At 44.4% G+C, this 22,448-nt stretch overlaps 1 protein-coding gene across 1 annotated transcript in view; it reads right to left on the bottom strand.

The window, feature by feature from the left end:
• ABCC3 (ATP binding cassette subfamily C member 3) overlaps nt 1-22,448 on the bottom strand; it is a gene marked incomplete at its 3' end in the record, with an annotated part of 42,710 nt that overhangs the window by 9,536 nt on the left and 10,726 nt on the right. Inside the window, exons 2-19 of the mRNA XM_079544208.1 lie at nt 22,018-22,194; nt 20,998-21,123; nt 20,012-20,149; nt 18,291-18,416; nt 17,470-17,531; nt 16,147-16,278; nt 12,660-12,878; nt 10,318-10,495; nt 9,596-9,757; nt 8,504-8,596; nt 7,013-7,216; nt 5,915-6,061; nt 5,431-5,518; nt 4,368-4,434; nt 2,655-2,781; nt 2,130-2,306; nt 1,143-1,310; nt 162-345 (exon numbers count right to left, since the gene is read on the bottom strand). Coding sequence (XP_079400334.1) covers nt 162-345; nt 1,143-1,310; nt 2,130-2,306; nt 2,655-2,781; nt 4,368-4,434; nt 5,431-5,518; nt 5,915-6,061; nt 7,013-7,216; nt 8,504-8,596; nt 9,596-9,757; nt 10,318-10,495; nt 12,660-12,878; nt 16,147-16,278; nt 17,470-17,531; nt 18,291-18,416; nt 20,012-20,149; nt 20,998-21,123; nt 22,018-22,194 — 2,575 coding nt within the window. The remainder of the gene's footprint in view (nt 1-161; nt 346-1,142; nt 1,311-2,129; nt 2,307-2,654; nt 2,782-4,367; nt 4,435-5,430; nt 5,519-5,914; nt 6,062-7,012; nt 7,217-8,503; nt 8,597-9,595; nt 9,758-10,317; nt 10,496-12,659; nt 12,879-16,146; nt 16,279-17,469; nt 17,532-18,290; nt 18,417-20,011; nt 20,150-20,997; nt 21,124-22,017; nt 22,195-22,448) is intronic.

The raw sequence follows: 22,448 nt of genomic DNA, 5'->3' as shown, positions 1-22,448 counted from the left end.
ATAAATATTTTCTATGTCAGCAAAGAAAGTAGGAACAAATGCGAAGATGTCATTTAGAAGCAATGGACACCACACAGAGATACAAAGTGCATTCTCTGCATTCTGATTTCTGCAGAGAAAGTATCTGTAACCTGGTTGACAGAGAAAAAGCAGTACTGTACTTGTCAGTTCATCCTCTTCAATGTTTTCATCAAGTGCATAATTTCGAAGGAATTCTGCAAAGGCCTTGTTCTGTTTCAGAAGTTCCTGGTAAGATCCCATTTCGGAGATTTTGCCATCTGTTAGGACAACTATATGGTCTACTTGAGGCAGGAAACCAATGCCATGGGTCACCAGAATTCGAGTCTGGATGGGGAAAATTGAGAAGAACACCCATAAGTCTCAGTTGTCACTGTTGAGGCCGAATGCTGTATCTCAATAGAGCTACTCAACAAATCAAATAACACCACATTGTTGAGACGGGGTGAATTATCATCTCAAGGTGAAATGCCAAGTGAAATAAACTACACTTGGTAGTCATTGCATTGACAGTCATTGAATTTACTCTGCTTCCTACTGCACACTGATACAACACAAAGGGAAGTAAAACAACACAGTCATCACTCTCCTCTGTCCCACGTGCTCAGCTGCTCTGCACTCTCTCCCTTTTAAATGCTGAGACATTCTGCGACGATAACAGGAGTAGAGGGGGAAACAAAGGGGTTGCAATTTTGCTGCATACTGCCAAAGACCTCTGTAAAATTAGCTGTTGCAAGTTCTGCACTGCGCTGCCTCCACATAACAACTCGCAATGCTAAGCTGAGAGCCTACAAGTGCCTGCAAACAATCTGTGTGTGCCATCACACAGAGCAGAGCCTACAAACACCTTCCTTTGGGCCATCACACAGAGCAGAGCTTTTTGCAAAAGACACAGCAGGCTTTTGCCTCTGCCAGTTCTGACCAGATCACATCCTTTCTGGGCATGCTTACATGGCAGCTCACTGCAGAATCTGTGCTGTGGGGAAAAGGTGCCCACGCTGCCAACCCATCCCAGAAACGCAGGCATGAGTCAGCACTGCAGCCCTGGTGAAACAACTCTCCAGTTACCCATTAGCGCTTCCACATTTGCGTGCATTCGTAACAGGATCTAAATGTCAGCTTACTTTTCCTTTAAGCACCCCATCTGGACCAATAACGTGGTCAAAGATGTGCTTTGCAACATGAGAGTCCACAGCAGAAAGAGGATCATCGAGCAGGTAAATGTCAGAGCCGCTGAACACGGCGCGAGCGAGGCTCACTCGCTGCCTCTGGCCACCTGACAGGTTGATGCCCTGCAGGGAAGGAGAGAGAAAACGTATCACACAACTCGGTCCAAACAACAGCTATGAGTTTTTATGGCTCTCACACCATCAGACACATGGATGCCAAATGAAACACGAGACGCTGAAGAGAATAACCCGCTCAGAGTCAGAGACAGGAACAGAACGCCACTAAATCTTTGTTCACTGCCAAACTTCCAGTCCGCCAGCAATCTGGAGCCAGAATGCACCTCTTGCTTCATACGCTTCTGAAGAGAGCTGTTAGAATGTAAGACAATAAAAAGGAAGACCATCTACAAGGTCACAGAATGCAAACGCTCCAAGGATGGCTGCAGCACCTGGAACATCTTCCACATTTCTCACCTCGCATACACCTCCATACATCCACCCACCTGCATGAACGCCATCTCCAATTTAGCAGCCTTTGAGAAAAAAATCTTTACTGGATAATCACCAATGGAGGAGCTCTCATTAAAACGAGATGTCAAGGGATGATCGTGTTATTTTTTCAACTTGAAGCACGTTGTATTTTCCCTCCCATTTTTCCCCTACAGGAAAAGGACTCTAAGCACTCTGTCCAAATGCACATTTACAATCGGACTACAAAGGTAGGATGCTCTGATCTCTCAGAGCCAGATGTGCAAAATATGCAAACGCATGCTGAAATTTAGGAGTGAGTTTGAGTCTCTCCACAAACTGCCTGCATGTTTCAGTGCTGACTGTCACAGGTGCTCTGCCGTAAGGATCGAACTGAATCAAAGTCTGACTACAGTGTTCTCTCCTTAGATGGAAAAGGAAGCATCAGCAGGTCTGACTTGAAAAAAATATTACCTTCTCTCCTATCTCAGTGTGATCTCCTCCTGGTAGCACTTCCAGGTCAGTTTTTAAAGCGCAGGCCTCCAGGATATTTTGGTATTTTTGCTCATTAGGAGCTTGGCCAAACAAAATGTTATCTTTCAGTGTGGCATTTTGGATCCAGGCTTGTTGAGGCACGTAAGCAACAGAACCCTAGGACAAGGAAAGAGAAGGGAAACCCTGAACATACAATAAGCATCAATTCATGCTCAAAATTCCAATTAAAATCTTCAGCATACATATATAGTTTGTGTTCAACAGATATTCACATTATATATACACTTGTGTGCTAATTGCTGGTCTGCAGTTGATTGAATCAGGAAAGGCATTACATGTAAAACATAAGTAAACACGTGTGGGCAAAACACAAATAAAGACACAGAGGAGCTGTGCAAGGAGCAAACAGATTCCCACCTCCTGCCTGAAGTGCATCGCAAGCAGTGGCAAGCTTAAAAGCACATTTCCATCCCTTTGTTAAACGGCATTACAAACAACACCAACCTTCACAGCCACTTCTCCTTCCAGCTTTTCCATCTCACCCAGGAGAGCAGACACCAGAGATGACTTCCCACAGCCAACATGGCCAACAACAGCAACCAACGCGCCACTGGGGACCAACAGGTTTATGCTGTGGAGGAAATTAAACAAATGTTAGTTTACTGAAGACATTATGGGTCTTCAAAGGCACTGAAACGCACACTGACAACTCAGCACAAGCTCAACCTGACAGGATACAGCAAGCACAGCTTGGTCACTGGTTCTCTCCTCCTTTTCTTGGGCACAGTCAACTGTAATCAGAACTGCAGGAGTAAATGGAAACCCATAAATCTGTTTTGTGGGCTGCTAAGTCAGCGTGATTGATAGCAAGCCTCCTGAGACCCTTCACCATCTCATGTCAGTCCATCAGCAAGCCAAACAGTGCTAAGAAGCATTTTGAAAGCTGTCTTTCAGATTTTGTGTTTGGTTTCAAAAAACAAGAGCAACTGTACTGAAGCAGCGGGCAAAGCTATCACACCTGAAAACGTTCTGACTATTTTACCAAATTATTTCCAATGCTAATAAGTAGGGTTCACAATGATGCAAGAAAAATGAATCTTGCCCAGTAAAAATCCTTCGCTATTTTCCCTACTGTGTCCTAAAAGGTACTGCCTTAGGTTCTGGTTCTGAAGGTGGACTGCTCTGGAAATGACTGATGGACGTCATCTATCCACCATCACGATGCCTTTCACTAATGAAATCAGCCCATATTTCTGCTTGCAAGGATTCTGATGCAGAATTCTAACACTTTTGACAGTCCTCCTCCAACAGGCAGCAGGCGTTGTGCACGCTGCAGGAGCTTTTTAGTTTGTTTTTACTAAAGGTATCAAAGCAAGAAAATTCAAAAGCATTATAACTTTTCTTCGCTGTACTTCCCTCTTGCTGAATTTTGCATTACTGCTATTTTATGGAGTTGCTGCTCGATGCTTAGCCCTGCAGTTTGCATTGAAGCCAACACGGTCACAGATTTGGTTGCCTGAATCAAAGCAAATCCTTCGAACTCTAAGCACCTTTCCCGCAGGCTTCCCATGCAACCAACTCAGCACAGCACGGCGAACTCCTCGGACAGGGAAGTCTAAGAACACTTATCAAGTTTCTGCGATTCTGATCTGACAACAAAGCAAAACACAGGGAAGCACACGCGTCCAGGCAAATGTTATTTGTGCTCATTCAAATAGGCAAAAGAGCAAAACGTACACCTGCACAGCCTGGGAATGGTGTATGGGCAGCTGCAGGGATGAGCCTGCCACGAGAATCCTGAAAGAAGACACCACTGCTCACATGCCCATGAGCTAGAATTAAACCTAAACCCAGACATCAGAACTGCCTTCATAAGCCATCGGATCAATTTCATTTGTCCGCTGCTTCAATTAAAGAAAAAGAAATTACCCATTTAAGAAACTGAGCTAGCCTTTCAGTCCTTTAACAGATAACCACTTCAGGCTAGTTTCTGTGGAACGAAAGCTTCACAGCACTGTTCTGTAATGCCTACATGCCATGAGGCATAAGGATTAGCCAGACGTTTGAAAGGCAGATGAGATGCACCACGGGATGTGGGAACAACCTCTTCCAGAAGTAAGCCTGCAGATTTTACCAGACGTCTTTCAAACAGACTTCCCAGGAGCCAGAAAAATACAAAGCAAGCAGATGTATTGCAATTGCATAAAGGAATCTTACTCTTTCAAGGACGGCTTAAGCTCCTTTCCCCAGCTGAACGTCGCATTTTTTACACTGATGGCATAGCCTGTATGACAAAAATGCAACAACAAAGAAGGCAGGCAAACTATTACATAGAACAGTGTGACCGAGAGATTGGCAGACAGAGGGATCTTTATTTACGGGTGTTTCTCTACGCTGCAGTTCCCTTTTCTGCTGGTATGGGAAGCACAGTCTTGTGATTGCACTGGGTCACAAGACAGGAGTGTTTATCAGCGTGAAAATAACTTGTCCATAGCTTAAGCCGTAGACACTGAGCTTACAGTCCTATGGAGCAGAAAAGTCATCCTGCTTTGCTCTGCTCAGGTGAGGCTGGTCCCAGCATCTGCTGCTCAGAGCAGTTCTCAGAATCTGCGCCATCATCAGCACAGCTGTACTTGAGAAACCAATTTCAAGTCAGCAGGAGACCAACAGCACAGTGTTGACTTAGGTGATTTAGATTAAATTTGCTTTGTGCAGGTTTTTGCTTGCCACACTAACAAGTCACAGATCTGCAGGCTTTCTTCATCTCCTGGTGGGGTGATGAATAACAGTAAGCACACAGCAGCTACACAGCCAACCCTCCTCCTCTGCACGCAGCGTCACGCACCAAAAGGGCTTCAAACTGCAGTATCACCAAAACGCATTACATGAGAAAACACAGGTTTTTAAGACAAGCTGGTTTGCTCATTCTTTTTGGGATACTGTGTTTGCAACAGAATAAAACAGAACTACTGATATTGTTCCTGAGCATTTGTGCAGTGTGAAAGCTATGAGCATCGTTCAGCACTGTTAGCAGCCATTGCATTGCCAAGGCAAACTCACACCCAGCCGTCAGTGCCAAGCTCAGAACTGCTGGAGTTACAGAAGTTTCTGGCTATAGAGTCTAAATGACAAACACAGACTCTTCAGAGAGGAAGTTTTGCTTTCTACTTTAAAAAAAGTTGCCATATTCTTTTTGCTTTTTTGGAAACTCCACCATCCCCAAACAAACACAAGGCGCTTTCTGCATTAGCACTGTGAAGAACCGCACTGATCTCTTTACCTGGTGCAATCACTTTTCTTTCCACACAATTTGGATCGAGCTCATCGTGACTCAGGAACTGCTGAATTCTCTTCAGGGAAACACTGGTCTAAGAAAAGAAAGAAAAGCAAGCAGCATTACTTTGTCATTCCTTTAACAGGGACTGACTGCTGGCAAGGAAAGCACATGGAGAGGTTTAAGCTTTCACTCCATGGGCGTCCTGAACACTGACTCATTCTTTCCTTTCAAGCAGCCCTACACTGAAATTCAAGTTTTCAGCTGTGAAATTTATTAGACTAAGCTAAATTCACCTGAGTGAAGCAAAATCTCCATATGTGAAATGCCACACACACACAGAGGCTTACTCAGAAGTCTGGATTTCCAACATGGTTCTAGTGAAAGGATATTAGAAAGAAAACCAGATCTGTGGGATCTCTGTGTTCCAGGAACAAAAGACACCCGGGGTTCTTCTGTTGGACACAGCTTACAGACACACCAGCCTTACCTGTGCAATGCTGCTGATGACTTGTGGAAGCATAGTGAGTGGAAACTTCAAGATATTAAACAAGGAGAGCGAGACAAAAGCCTTTTCGGCATCCAGAGTATTCTTCTCATCCACTAAGACATAGACAGCAAATGTTGTCAATGCTACCTGAAAGCCAAAAGGGGAATTTACTGCCAGAGGAATGTGACGCTTTGGCACTGCAAGCAGCAGTCAAGCCTGTATTTGAAATAAAAGTATCAACACCAACATCAAGAAAATTCTTCCTCCTTGACCTTTTCCACATGCTTATCAAATGAACAAGCTGATACCAGTTATCAGCACAAAACAGGCGTGCAGAATCAAGTCACTTGCTGATTACTAATGCCACGTTTAGTTGAACTAAGAGATTCAGAAGGTGAGCTACAGAACCGTGGTAAATACAAATGAGAAGTGCTTATCAAGCTGTGGTTTGGCTGCATTTCCAGCACTGCCCAATCATGTTCTCCCATTGTGAACTGCAGGCTGATTTTTGACAAAGCACTCATCTGCATGCTTCTGGGCATGCAAACCATACCTCTCCATGCAAAAGGGATCGTGGGGGAACGAAGTGGAAAGCAGAGGAAGGAAAAACAGAGGAAAAAAGTCATTTCACAACTGGTAATGCGTCTTTTTTCTTCTTTTTTTATTAAATCGGTTAAAAAAAAACCAACAGCCTGCAGCATAAAATGCTAGAACAGTACTGTAAGAAGAGGGGAGACAGAAATGAAATAAGACCCTGTACTGATCAATAATCACATTTCTTTGGTGAGGACTGCTATTCAGGAGTATCTGTGAGGCTTCAAATCCTACTTTCAGTTTGTTATGGGAAATACTTTGAGTGGTCGAAGTTCTCCTGAGACAGCTGCTCTGTTTCCAGCAGCTGAAATACTTGGATGCAAGAGGGCTCTACAGAACAAAGAGCCTTGATTCAGAGCGTGTGCAAATCTCTTTTTTTTCCCCCAAGGGACATTTATATTTTGTTCCTAGGTTCACTGGGCAAACAGTGAACTCCCCATTTCTCCCATTTCTCCTTCAAGGATGTTCTTGTGCAATGCAGAACGCCGTGCAGGTGCAACCTACCAGGAATGGTGAGCTGATCCAGGCAAAGTTGGACAACGAATTGAGATAGGCAGATTTTTTCAGCACTCGCAGCTCATTCTTCCTTATGTCCAACACCTTTTCTGAGAACGACGGCTCCCAGGCATACAGCTTCAGCACCTTAATGCCACTCAGAATCTCATTCATTAATTTAATACGGGAGTCTTTATAGCGCATTTGCTCCACCTAGATTGTGAGCAAGCACAGGAGACAGCATGTCACTGGAGTGCCTGGATGGGAGCTGTGAACACATTGTCTCACAGCCATGATGCTCCTTGGCTGTTTCTAAAGAGGATGTGAAAGGAGATTAAAGAAGTCAGGCCGTTATCTGTAAGCTCATGGTTGCAAGTTTATATCTCCAGAGAAACTAGGAATCAAATGAAGTGTTTGAAAAGATGAGCACAAAGGTTTCCTACTCATCTTCACTGTTAGGAATTACATTTTCAAAACCACTTTTGAGAAAGATTCAGAAAAAATACTGCCCTACCTCTTCCTCTGATTTCATCAGACGTTTTCCTGATACGCATAGCTGTATTTCTCATGGGATATCCTGAACTCTGTGGTTACTCCTAGTTTATTTTTCTTACATACGCTAGGACACAGTGCTTCATTCAGCTACTTCAGAAAAATCAACTCCCTCCTCAGCAGGATAAACAAAATGAAAACCTGCATTCACACACACCAAGGTACGGCTCTGAGCGCCTCGCCACGGCACAGGGAGAAGGAATGCCACTCCAAACGTCAGCACGCGAGACTTCACACAAAGCCTGGATGTCTCCTCAAGGCATGTCATTGCAGCACTTGTCACTGAGCTCCTGCATAAGTGTCATCATCTGGACTTGTTTTCCTACTCTCACCCTTTTTACATCTGTGCATTGATTTCTTTTAAAGCTGCCAGCCCATCCCTGCGAGGTGGCACAGCACCTCCGCTTCCTCCATTTGTGCAGCACAAAGCCAGAGGGCACTATGATATTGCTTTTTCAGCCTTTCTTGACTACAGACAACTAGGGAGGGAATAAAGGATATTTTTACCTCAAGGCAATAATGCAAATTTAGCCCAGCTCAGTAGCAATGAAAATCAACACTGGCCATTAACATAAGAAACAATACCCAGGTTTCAGCTCCCTCTCTAAAAGCAGTCATTGCCAGCTCCAGGCGCAGTGCCTGCCTTTCCCTAGGCGTTCACAGACCAAGCTGCTAGCTGAAGGGACACGAAGACAAAAACTTCTTGCTAATCCCAGCAGTCCTCCAGCAGCACCAGTCACTGAGCCAATGCCACACCTACAATAGCACTGAAATCACTACAGAAAAGCTAACTGAGAGGGTGTGATTATTGAAAATATTGGTACAATCTTACTTGAAAGAAAACTGGTGCAAATGACACCTCGGTAACGACCGTGACATCGATGCCTTCACCTCTCATAGCACAGCTACAATCTCAGATGATGCTTTCTTTCTCTGCTGGTACCTTACCTGGAATGCTCTGGTTTTGATTGCTACTGCAGAGTTGAATGGGATAAGTAAAACCATCACAGCAACTCCTGCCAGCACAGACGGCCCGAGAGCCTGGGGTGAAAGAGAAAAGGTAAGTTGTTGTACTGGAGTGCAACGTCCCAGTGGTGAACACTGAAGAACCCGCAGGTTATTGAAGCAAAAACACATTGCCTCACTGATGAATGTTTGAGACAGACAACTGATCCTCCCAGTGAAGGGTTCTCATTTCACAGAACAGCTACGGTGAGGAGACAGAAAAACAGACAGGCATCCACTCAGAGTACGATGATGCCAGCACTGGTGATGGCAGCAGCTCTGCCATTTACCTGCTAAGTGGCTCCCAGCAGGAGGGGAAAAGGTTTGAACTGATGCAGATACAGAGCTACTGAGTGAATCCAGAAAGGGAACAAATAAGCTACAGAGAAGGGATTTTTTCCACTGACTTCTCTCTGACCCAGGGAACTGTAATTACAGAATTAGCCCAGGTGGATAAAAGCACACCAACCAGCAGAGCAGTACCTCGTAAAGCTGCTGCAGCTTTATGGCTCTCCAGAATAAATCCGTACGGTTATGTTGGTGCTGCTGCCCTACGCAGATTAATCGCAGGGAAACATTTTAAGGATGAAAGCCAATGTTAAAACTGAATATGGAATAAACAAGAAATTTCACTGAAAAGTTCATTGCAATTGAGATTTATGGATTTATTCCATGTTGACTTATTTACATGGCATAACATAATCTTTGTACATGACTCACATTTCCTTTTTTTATTTTTTTGTTTTTTAATCATTTCCTTCAGGCTCTCATTTGTATCAAATGCTGGTGATGAGTCCTCAGCAGAGCCCACCCAAGCACACCAGGGACAACAGAAACATAAGGGATATCTTTTGCTTCAAATGCACTATCTTGCCTGCCAGATTAACAAAATCATTAAGAAATGAATTGATTTTGTATAGTTGTCATACCAGAACAAGGCAGCGCAAGAAGCACATTAAAAAAAAGGATTAAAAAACCAAAAAATGCTTGCACATCAGTTAGAAAACTCGTGATGGAAGGTGGCAGCGCCTGTACCTGCCAGAGGAAATACAGCGCCAGGCACGTCTGGAGCGGCGCAGACCACAGCATGTTCAGGAAAGCCACCAGGTCCATGAAGCGCTGGGCGTCCACTGACATCAGGTTGACGATCTCTCCAACGGTAGATGAGCGCTTTGCCGAGTTTGTGATGACCAAGGACTGAGGAATAAGAGACACGCAGGGGATTCAGTCTCGATACACCCAAAGAAACATGGAGAAGAAATCCTCAAACACGGAAATGCAACACTCCCCAAGAATGTGCACCCCAACAAGGATCCACGACGCACACAGACATTAACTCTTAACAGAGAACAGGGCTTCATGACGCCTTGCCTGTGAGCACCTCCGCGTCAGGCAGTTTGTAGCATGCTGAAGAAAACCCATTTGGAGCTAACCCAGCCATGGCACAGCCACTATTCTCCTGGACCACTTTCCTGAACATTTCAGTGGAACCAGCAGCAGCCCGAGCTGTGCCTGCACACCCACACCAAGCTGCTCATTGCCAGAAAATTCTAGAAACTGTAAGCGAGGTACTCTGAAAAACTCCCTGAAAAGAGACAAACAAACAATACAAAACCACTTCGTTTTGTTTAAATTTATTTCCCAGAGGCTATTTTTCTCCAGTAAGAGAAAATTTTCACCTCTAAGCATCTCAGAGCTGAGGCTTTTTCTCGGCTTTATACTCTGAGTTCTGGGCCATGAAATGCTCCCAGCCTTACCTTGCGGTATATCACTCCAGTGATCCCAGTTCTCAGCCTCATCCCAGTCACAAAGCAGTACTGGAAACTCTGGTGAACTACGAGGGTCTGCAGCACAGCACAGATAAACATCAAAGCTGCAATCAAAAATCCCCACCAGGCTGGGGCATCTTCGCTCTTAATGAAGCTGATTAATACACTGTTTTTCAGAACATTAGGGAAGGAAAGGAGAAGAAAAAAAACATACAGTAAGATTAATGGGACATAACATAGCTTCCCTCAGCCATGGCATCCTGCCACATCCTCTCTCTAGCCACAGAAAGTAAACAGGACTCCAGGATGCAATCAGAGTTACAAGTTCAGTCAACCAACATTGCAAAGACTGTAATACTGCAAAACCTGAGGCTCTGCCAGTGAGAAATCTGCAAATGAGCCTGCAGAAAATGAAATACATTGAGGAAGTCGAGGTCTCCTCTGAGATCCAGGGATTAAACAGAGGGCTCAGTGTCGGGCAGCCCCACAGGGTTGGTGGTGAGTGGCAGGACGCAGCAGGGCAGTGCAGCAAAGCATGCAGAATCAGCTTCCCACCCAGTCCCAACTTGAGCCTCTGCCTGGGGTGCTTCCCCCAAAAATCTGGATTAAAGGACGTCTTCCCGGATGGATGCGTGGAAAATTCTGCACTCCACTTCTTGGTAATATGGCAGTAGCACTAAAGTGGCTTCACCATCTTTTATTAATTAGCCTTTTCTTACTATTTGCAGCTGCTCTCCCTGCAAGGCCTGAACAGCTGCCACACAACAAGCAATTGGAGCAATGCAGTGCAACGTGCAGCTTTCTCAAAAATCACCTTTGTGATTGCAGACTACTGCCCAAAGAACAGAATTTTCAGAGTAGGAGAGGAAATGATTTGGTTCCACCGTTCAAATAACCAGCAGGGGGGAAATAACACTTAGAGAAACACAGCCCCAGATCCTTGCTTTAGAAACAGGAGGTTACTGCAGCTTTCTTTCAGTCTGAGATCTTCCCCTTGCACACCATTCACTCATGCTCTAACTGGACTGCTTCAGAAAAAAAGCAACAAACTTTCTAAAAGATTACTGAATCTCAGGGAACACAAAACTTTTACGTGCAGCCCACCAGACAGCTGTGGCTCTTCCATTTTCTCTTACCAGCAACTTCCACAGCTGCAGGAGTGCAGACCTGAGCAGAAATCCCCCCTTTATATGCCTTGAGACATCACTGACAACATATCCAGGAATTTATGCACATTTGAGAATTCCCCACGTTAGATTACATCTAACACGCTCTCAGAAGGAAGCCAGCTGCCTCCTCACTGGGGACACTGGAAGAAGACAGACTGCAAGCTATTAATGTCACTGTATTGGGCTGGACCCTCTTCTCAGCCAGTCTCTGGGTACAGAGGTACCACAACCAGCCACAGAACAAGATGGTCTCAGAACACATCTCCAACACTGCTATTATTTTAAGAGCCACTCATATAGGAACAGAGCCTCTCATTCCCCCTTCCAGCTCCGTTCCTCTCTCATGCACCAACAGGACAATGCACCTTTGCACAGATGTAGACACAGCTGGTGGATAGAAAGTCACTGCTGCTCTGAGATGCTGCTATTTCCACTGTTCTGTTCTTCTCAGCTAATGGTTACCTGGTGATGTTCTTACCTCCAGACTACCATTAACAGAGAGAAATGTGGGGATCATGCGGACTGAAGTGCAGATGTTGCTTATATAGGGAGAATTTGAGGACGTAATTTTTGACAATATTTTCTCCCTTTTTTCTCATTTTTTTTCTTTTTTAATTTTTATTTTATCCCAAAATTTACTGAATCTGTGTATCACACATTCTTCTCACTGTGTATTGCTAAAAATGCACAAACTCATCTAGAAGCTCCAAAATCCATCTCAGATGATAGCAGCACAGTCAAAGCATGGCATTCTCGAGCACCACGCTTCATTTGTACTGTCACACTACAGCTGCCACCACCACCAACTCATGTGGGTATCAGATGTACAGACTGCTGGATTCAGCTCTACTTCGATTTCACAAATGATCTTTTAGAACTGGAAAGAAATTGCTTTGGACTGCTTGCTGCATGGCACCACAGGTACCATGCAATCCAAAGCTGTTGGTGATGGGTGATTGACGAATCTTTCATTTCAAAGCAACGTGCCCAATTTGCAGCTTGGTCCACAGTAAGGAGCTCCTGTCTGAGGCATTTCATTGGGGAACTTACACACACAGCACCGGGAGGGAAACGAGTTATGCATTGCAAAAATGAATACTGCTTGCCAAAGCCAAGCCTCCATAGGGATTGCACATAGAAACTGCTCTCACAGAAACCAACCTTAGCAGCTGAGGGTTGACAAAAGAAAGTAGGTCCTGTATCAGCTTGAAGAAGGAGCTGATTAAGAAGTACGGCCCGAAGGTCCTTATCAAAGCCTTGAGGAAGGAAGGCTTCCTACTCTGCCTCTTGTCCCTGATCAGAACTTCTGCTTCCTCTGGGCCATCAGCAACATGATTCAGTGCATGGTTAGATTTCTTCCTGTATGTCACATCTTCTTTCCTAGGGGAACAAACCAAACAGTCAGAGACGCTGACCATGTGAACATCACTGCCCTCTGCACGAACATCTAAGCAAGGAAAGCCAGCTCTTCTGCAAAGGTCTTTGAGAATAACCAACGAAAAATCCACCCCAAAGGCACGTGTTGCTCTCCAGGGCTCCACAAGGGGCTTCTAAAAGCATCTCTTGCGTTTAGGTGCCTGACTTCTGTTGCTTATCAGTACAGATTGAGTGCTCTGGAAAATGACTTCCACCATGAATTGTTCTCAATGAGCAGCCTAGCAGCTTTTCTATCAGAAAGCACCAAATCACTGTTAATTCCTGGGGACCTAGAGAATAATCCCATGAATGGCAGCCAGGAAGTTTAAATCCAAGCAGAACAACGAGAAGGAAATTAGAGTCCGAGACACGTAAGCCTTCTAAGAAGGGACAGATGGAAAAGAGACCCTAGAAACAGGGAAGACGTATAAAAAGGCACTTGAAAAATTACTTGAAAGCACTACCAAGCGTGGCTGGATTTATGATTCTTCTCAAAGAGCATGCAGATTTTTTTGGAGCTGGCTGGCTACAGAGCCTAATAATTCCAACAGCCTGTGAGTGTTCCAAACGACCACTGCAGCTAACAGTCCAGGCAGAAACTGGTTCACATCATTTCAAAGGAAGAAATGTGCAAATCCGCATTTCTTTGCAGCACAGTCTGAGGGTGGGATTGGGGACCTAAACCAGACAAAAAATCTGTTTTCTCTTTCAGATGAGAACAAGCAGCTTCACCTTTATTCTTCCAGATCAAACCTAGAGAGTTTATGAGCAAAGCTTTATTTTCTGGCAACCAGGCCATTAAACTCACTGAAGGAGAAACAAGACCACTTGCCTCTGGCTTTGTGCTATAAAAAATAGTCAGCTAACAGCAATGCAATAGTTCTGTTGCAGCAAAAATCCCACAGGAAATACACTCCTGATGTTTACTACGGGTAGTTAGGTGAGGTCAGGGCTTCAGCACTGTACGCCTGGTTGCACCCAGTTCTTTCTCAAAGCAAAAGCCGTGTGCTTAGCTTCTAGGAATTACAGCTTGCTAGCCAATACATGCTGATTATCCCACGTGAAACATACAGATCTCTCTCTGGTAATAACAAGGCTTCAAATCATCACAGTCCAAAAGCAGAAGGTAACCAAAACGAGGCTACATGGGTTCCAGCACACCCTCACGCTTCCAGCTCCACAGCAGTGCAGTAGGAGAGCAAGCAGAGCTTTCAGCCACGCAGCCAAAGAAGCAAAAGCAAAGGGAAAACACTGCCAGCGTGCTTCACTGCCTCCAATATCACCTGTAACAGTGATCTGAATCTACACCAGCTGAAACCCATACTGAGCTCTCCTGTAACTCATTAGCAGAGAATCAATTATTAGCAATTATTTAGCAGTATTTCACGACAGTGGTTTGCAAGAGAACTGTGAAGCAACGAGCAAAAGAAGTTTTGTAGGTTAAGGAGATATGGGAATGTGATAATCATTACAATTAAGTAAATCTGAAGAAGGTAGCTTGCAACTGATTAAATTTTTGAAGTAAATGATTACCACGTACACTGCTGATACCTTCTGTGATACTCTCTACACATGCACAACTGATTCAGTGTTTTCATGCCATAAAACCTTGCTAATCAAAGTTTAAAAGAAAAAAAAAGAAGCCTTTCCAATGGCTTCCAGCCCATGGCGGCCCATGCAGCTTTAACACAGAGTAACTGAGAATTTCTAAGTGTCCACTTAGAAATGAAGAAAACCACACAGTTTTTAGAGTTATTTGAAACCCAGCAATCTACAGAACAGTGATCTGCTTTAGTGCTGCTCTTTTTCCCACCCGAGAATGATTAACACAGTCTCCACTGCATTTTACCTGAGCTTAATACAAGGCAGAATGCGGGGCTGAATGCACGGCCAACTGGCCGCAGCCTACATGAAAACCCTCCAGAACACAAGGACAAATCCCAGGAACGGTTTCTGGTTTTCCAGAAGTTTTCCTGGACCTGGGTGCTTCCACGCAGCGGATGTGCTCTTACTATGGGAAGGCCTGGGGGTGCAATTTATCCCTGTGCAGCAAAGACCAGAACCAGAACCCAGACCATGCGTGTTATTCCACACCATAAAACTAGAGACATTAAGGAAGCAAAATACAGAAAAGTAAAACCACAACCACAGCACATGCAGAGCACGAGTGGACGAGCTGCTGGTGTTAGTGCTGGAAACCTTTCAGATTTTATCTGCAAAGTAGAACTCTTCACAGCACATTGAGCCTTGCCAAGAAGCTTATGACTTTCCTCATTTTATCACAGAAGGGTCTTTCCAATTTGGCACGGATACGCACAGAAAATAACAGAGGAAAGCCTCCATACGGAGGAGAAATCTCCACAATGAAAGGAAATGGAAGCACAGGCATCCCCCTCACTGACATTTTTCATCTGTAACACTGTTGGCCCATCTCTTTGTTTGGAGACGTCTTGGACACTGACCAGTGGGAGAAGGAAATGCAGTTGCAGAACAAATGACTCCTTAAGATTAGGCTGGAACAGAACATGTAGCAAAAAGGATATCCTCTCCAGCATGGATGTAACTATATGCAAATTCTGACCCTGATTCTATTTCCACAGGAGTCAAAGGGAGTTTTGCTGCTCACCTCTGAGGCAACAAGAGCAGGGGGGTCTCAGCCCCAAGAGGGACGTCCCTCTCCCTACACTCCCCCTTCACACGCTGGGAAATCATCGTATTCTTCTTTCTTGGAAGCGCAGAACTGTTTACTGCTACGAGCCTTAAGGTTAAAATTAATCTCAGGTGAAAACCTCACAACGGCGATAATAAAGCTCTCCTTCTGATCCGTGGTGCCCAAAAGCTGTGTTCCAACGTGCCCAGGAGGGATGCAGTTACAGGGTCAGACATCCACCAGCCCAGTAATGAAAGTTATTCACTTTCTGCACTCCAGCCAACTCACCACCTTCCATCTATTCTTCTTCAGCCCTTCTGCACACCATAAACGACACCATCTGCCCGCGCACACTTGAAGCACCCAGCAATAAAACATGCAGGTTGTGCACGAGCCCCAGAGGGCTGCTGCCTGCCTCTGCCTAGACATCTTTAAAAAAGCAAATCTGACCATTAATATTAATAAGGAACAGATGGAAATAGAGGTAGATGTCACGTTCACTCGGCTTGTTTTCAGCTGAACAGCTCGTTAGCGCTGAATCGACTCATCAATCTCCATTTGCAGAATTGTTGGATTACTTACTGTTTACACTCTGCTTTTTCTTTGTCCCATTCTCTACTCAGTTTTTGTACGATGTTTTTTGAAATATCGTCTTCGTTCAGTGACCACAAATCCTTATCTTCAAGAGGCCTTTTGTAACCAAGAATTGCAAAGCTGCAAATGCAAAGAAAAACATCCAACTCAGCTTGGCTGGCAGCGCCTAATGAACTGCAACTAATGCTGGGAGTGGGCAGCTCACAGAAGTAAGAGGTGCATACACAGAAAAAAAGTAAAAAAAAAGGAAAAAGAGTGATAATCATGCCTGTATTTCCCTTTATTCCTTACCTTGATGTTTGCAGTTAAGGAAAGAACACTGTGTAATTCTGATTACATGCGTTTGACTGAAAATATCACTTTAGAAAAAAAGGGCAATAAAAAACAACATCCGGAAGCATTTGAATTAAACTGTGATGTGAAATGAAAACAGTGAAAATTCAGAGGTAAAAATAACCGAAATGAACTGCCAGGGACAAAAAAAATGCAAAAGGGCAGCTCACAAAAGCTGAAGGAAAAGTAAATTTCTCTCTCCAAATACATAAAAATTACAAATCCTCAACTCTAAGGGACATTTTGCCAAGAGATACAAACATCTCATTGCCAAAAACCCCTACAGCAAAGCTGAACATTTAGAACTCTGAAAATTCAGAAGGATCTCACTTTCACTAGAAGGAATTTTACGAGGCTGTGGCCAGGACAGTGAAGGTACGGAGATACAGGAGTGAGGATCTCAGAACTCTCCACCACTCTGAAAAAGCTGGGTCTCATCATGACCTTCAGCATCGATTCGCTTCTTTATCACAGAGTGGAAGAAAACCCAGTCCCATATTTGCCTCTTCAGTTCACATCCCAGAGCACGGCAGTCTCAACAGTTGGTAGCAATCATTTGAATATATAACCCAATTTCCTCATGCAAAGAAAATGTGCTCGTAACAAAAGCATTCACCCGTGAGCCCCAAAAGGAAGCCGTGCATCTCAGGCACGTGAAAAGTTTCCAGTATTTTCTTCTCGTGCTACACAGTTCTGAGTGTTGTTTCAGGTAACGCTGCAGCACAGCCAGGCTGTGTGTGCTCGCAGTCTTGGCAACTGCTGCCACTGATCTGCAGGTAAGATTGGGCAGCGCGAGCTCTCCAAAAGTGGTCTGCAAATGTTCATGTTCTGAAAGTGCTGACAGTGCTGTCATGAGAGAACACCCAACGTCAGCTACTTGAAGGGGAAAAGCCCCCACGTGGGCAACTCTGTACAACACATATCACAAATAGAGCTGATGGCTGTCAGCTGTCCAACGCGCCGAAGAGAGAAGCTCACCTTGTAAACCACCAGAATGTCAGTCTTGAGAGAAAGCCCGAAGTTAACTCTGGAGAGGGGTTCTGCAGTGCAGTTATGCAGGAAGAAGATTAAATCAAGACAACAGGAAATGAGTCTCCACATTACAAGTACGTACCTAAGTTCTAATGAGACATAAATTGATCCCTGTCATTTCCCAAGTCGGGCAGATCGCCTTTCATCTCCACAGAGCTCTTAATACACTGCCTTTAGGCCACACTTACATAAAGCAAAACGTCATTTTACAGTTTCTGAAACGTTCATCCAAAAAAAGAAAATGGACTCAACTTCTCTCTCAGCTCAGTAAAGTGCAATTACAGAGACCATTTGTTGAACTGGAGAAGAAATCTGACCTGTGACACCACTGGTATCTCCTGTTATCCACGGTTCTTTTCATACCCATTCTCAGTACATATAGAACTGGTTTATTGAGTCAACCCTTTGAGAGTTCAACTAACTCTAAAGGAATATTAAGCAAGTAGAAAACAATCTCAAAAAAAAAAACATAACGGTCCTGGAATAATTAATATTGAGGTTTAGTTTTCATAAATTACTTTATGAAGCAGCAAGTAGGAGGGATGCTTTGTCTGTGTAGATTTTGGTCATTACTGGTGGCACACATAATAGAAGAAGGCTTCAAATCCCAATACAACTCTCCTTACACGTTGTTTCTTAAGGGGGATCACCAGCCACAGAGAGAATCTCAGTGACACTCAAAGCTTTTTTCAGTTACAAATATTCTCCGTGGAACTCTCAAGGCACGATACAGTAAAACACACATAAAGCAAAATAAAAGTACTTACAGGGTCTGTTCTGGCAGAGGAAAAGAATGGAGGCTTTTCTTTAAAACACGAAAGGGTCAATTCAATGATCAGCAAAACAAAATAGATGTAAAACGTGGCAGACCTGAACCTCTCATTTACATGGTTCTGAAGGGAAAAAAACACAGCAAATAGGTTTTACTGTATTTCCCACCACAACACACACCGACTGTTTCAGGATCTGTCAGCACTTCCTTTCTTCCCCCACAGCTGAATGCTGCACAGCAGTTGCTAGCAGGAATTATCTTACAACAGTATGCATGTGCTCTGAAGCACCTCGGTAAATGCTTATCTCCATGTTGCTTTTCATTAAATTCTGTCAACTTCAAAGTGCTCATGCACCTTCACTGCACGCCGACACCCCCTGGAATCAGGGGCTACATGACATCCTTTCAAATTACCTCCAGGGGTTCTTGTAAGATCATGTCACATGGGAACTGCCAACCCAGATCAGAGAACATCCATCTACTTTTTACAGGCAGTCAACGTCAAATGCTTTCAGAAGAAATGAGAAAACACTGCACTGTAAAATATCAGTTCCATCTGCTGCAGACGTGTCCTTTCCCACCCATATGAGTCTGCAGTTGACTTAAAACTTCTCGCTGGGAGGTTATATCCCCCATGCAGCTCTTTCATAACCTCACATGGTTGTGAATGCTCTCATTGTTCACTTAAAACCTTTGGTCCTGAGGTGTAACAGAAAGAATATTTCATCCTCAGCAGTTGTAAGAAGAGGAGGGATGCTGCCCACACACATTCTAGGACTCCGTCCTCACAATTTTAAGTTGATTAAGGGATCAGCCACTGGTAGTCCATTATTTGCACTTAATCACCAGTACTACAGTTTTAAAATTGATTTGAAATGATGCACGAGGTCTCAGCAGGACTGCAAGCACCTCCCAAGGAAGCCCTGCACAGACTGTCCTCTAAGGTTTAATTCCGCCCCCACTGGAATATTTACAATAGTTGGACACAGCAAGATCCTTGGGAAAAGGATAATGCTACTAGTGGTAATAAATAAACAAGCAGTGCATTAAATTCACCAACAGAACCAGCAATGATTTAGAATCACTTTCACTGAGAAGCAATCACCTTAATGTTTTCCAAATACTCCCTTTGATGATCTAATCACTGAGACAGCCTTTGCTCTGCTTAATGAAATCTGCTTCTTGGAAAAACGTAACAGCATCCTTTGTGTGGGAGATCCAGCTACGCTTTCAGAACAGCCCAGGTTTCTTTCCTCTGTTGTCTATTTACAGCCACAGTTGGAGAGAAAATGCTGTCCTCACCACAGCGTGTGCTGACAAAAAGGCCTAAGGAGTTGTATGACATGGTCACACCGTCTGAACAGAAAAGGAAGGAATGGGGGACTTAACAAGAAAAAGGGAAGAGAAGGGAAACAGAGAGTGAGAGCCTGTTCTTATATGTGTGTGTGCATATGCAGACACATACACACGGTGCTGGTACAGCCCTCAGATGTCTAACAGGTTTCCAGTGCACCCTCAGGTTCAGAAAAATCCGTATTTGGCACTGCATGAGAAACCCCTCAAGTTAGACAGGTCTGAGTTGAGACAGTGGAACCAAATTCCTCTTGTTCAGATCTGACTCCAAGCGAGTGTGACTCCAAGGTGATTTGTTCCCTTGCCAGAGATGGTAATACTGTATTTCCTGCTCTCCACGTGCTAACAAGGATGGCAAGTTACCTGTGCTGTTGTAGTCATGATCTTAGACCGGAACGGCCCCACGGCACAGAGCACAGACAAAAACCAGAAGACAATGAGCACTCCAGAGGACTGGACTCCTCTCAGTCTTTCATATTGAATCAGCAGTGTAGCTAGCAGCTGTGAAAAGCAAGCACAGAACACATGAACACAGCCCCGTCCCACTGCTCCCCTCATTCACGCTCGCACTGGCAGCAGGACTGTGAAGGCAGGTCCTGTCACACCTCCACACGGCGTGGTGACAAAACTCCCTCTGTCCAAGGGAGGCACGGAATAACTTTGTGAAATACTTTGGTTCCACCATTTTCAGAGCCCCTGCTACAGAATCTGATTTTCAAACCAGGCTTTGTACCAAGGGCCATACACAATGAAGTATTAACTGCAAATATATTAAGCAAATTTAAGACCTGTTATTTCTCCTATCCAGATGGACAACCATAAGTTGTCTAGAAAACAGCATTAAAAAATATATTAATCTTACCAAGGGGATAAAAAACTTAATGGGCAGATTTTACAAGCTTAATTTTTCACACAACAGCCCCACGTCTGTTTGCTCTTAGGCAAATAAAATTTGGTTCCTGTTTCACGGAGGAACAACCAGCAAATAAGAGAGAGAGTCTGACAAAGTCCAACGCAACACTGAGCAACGCACAAGCCAAACTCAATCATATGTCCCTGCTTCATACCCACATTCTCTCCACACTTGGATCACAAGCCTGGAGAAACAGATAAGAGCAAGGCAGAACAACTCTCCACTATAAACATTTCAATTTACATAGGCGAGTCTGCAGGAGAGACACATCTGTAATCTGTGGTCTTTTTGATTGGCAAAATCTGCCTCAGTAATCTGAGTACTGATTCAGTTACGAGAGCACAGGATAAGACAATAAATGCAAAGGAACCTCCTTCCTCCTTCATCCATGTAAGAGTTTTCCTATCAGCCACCATAAATAGAAACAGCTACAAACCATAGTGATGCCAACGACCAACGGAGTCACAAAATAGACTGGTGGTGGTGTTCTGCTCTGCAGGAGCTCGTGGAAAGAGTAGAAGAGATCTGCCCAGCTCACACACCACAGCAGGACACCAAACAGCTGCAAGCAAACAGAAACACCATTTGGTGAATTCATCTCCAGGGGGAATCGGGGCTAGCAAAACCATTATGTTCACAGATGCCCAGCAAGACAAAGCTGTGTAAAGAGAACAACGCTGCTACAGCTGCATTTAGGCTAATGGAACTGTCTCACTGCACTCAGACCAAGGATCCAGCCTCAACTGTTTTGCAAAGGATGCACAAACACAGCTAAGAGAAAGATTAAAGTAGTCACCTTTTAGGTTATTTCTTTTTGTCTCCCCACACTATTCAGTTTTAATTGGAAGCACAGGCAGCGTCCTGATTAAAGGCAGGCACGCTCAGAAGCAGATGCCTGGAATTTTTCTCTGGGATAACCCAGTTCTCTCATGGCCAATGGAAAGGACTTGTTTGCTTTCCTTGCACCTCATCATTTCTAAACCAGAGGCACCGCTGACATCAGCCACCTCTTAGGCACAAGATACTGATGAAAACACACAGCTATGAAGTGGGTGTAATGGCTTGAAAAAACACCTCCCTGTGCAGATTTTCACAACGAGATGAAGTTTTCACTACAGCTACCTTCAGGTCTTTGCTTGGCAGCTTTGAGTGGTGAAGCATCACAGTGTCGGCCCACCGTGGAGATGAATTCTCTTCTGCAGAATAATAAAGTCTTCATCCTACCCAGAAAGGTGTGCTTGTGGGATTTCCTGCCAGGTGAGCTATCCTTTGGAATGCCCCCTCGGAGATGCGTATGTACGCTGCTGTTTCCTCTAAAAGCGTTCTTCAGTCTCCCCGTAAATCAGAAAGAATTTTGTCTAAGCCCCACCTTCAGCACCTGCTTTAGCACTGAACTGAATGTGAACTCACAAACTCAAACCTGCCCATCACTTGTGGAGCACTGCAGAGATCTTACCGTCTTGAACCTGCTCAACATGGACAGCACAATGTACCCTCTTTTAGAGCGCTTCAGGTACAGAAGATAAAAGGGTAACGCAGTCCAGAGATAAATACTAGGGATCCACGCCAGGATGGTGTTCTGGAAACATGGCGTGAAGTCTGGATTGTCGGTGTGGATTGAAAGATTTGCATCCTGGAAAAAAAAAAAAAGGAGACATCAATTGACAGATAGGCAGAAGCTCCACCAACTGGAACACCTGCTTGAAGCTGTCCAAAAACAGCTATTCTGACAACTTGGGGTTAATCTGCAATCATAAAAGCTCGAACCACAGTTATGAATACTGGGCAAAAGCTTAAAAGGAAAAAAAACAAACCACTGCAAAAGACACAAAAACTTCTGCCCTCCTGTATCTCAGAGCCAGCCCTCCATTCTGCAGCACACACATG

The sequence above is a fragment of the Tetrao urogallus genome (assembly GCF_951394365.1).
Source record: "Tetrao urogallus genome assembly, chromosome: 18".
Taxonomy (NCBI): Eukaryota; Metazoa; Chordata; class Aves; order Galliformes; family Phasianidae; genus Tetrao; species Tetrao urogallus.
This window is presented reverse-complemented; position numbering and strand designations above follow the sequence as displayed.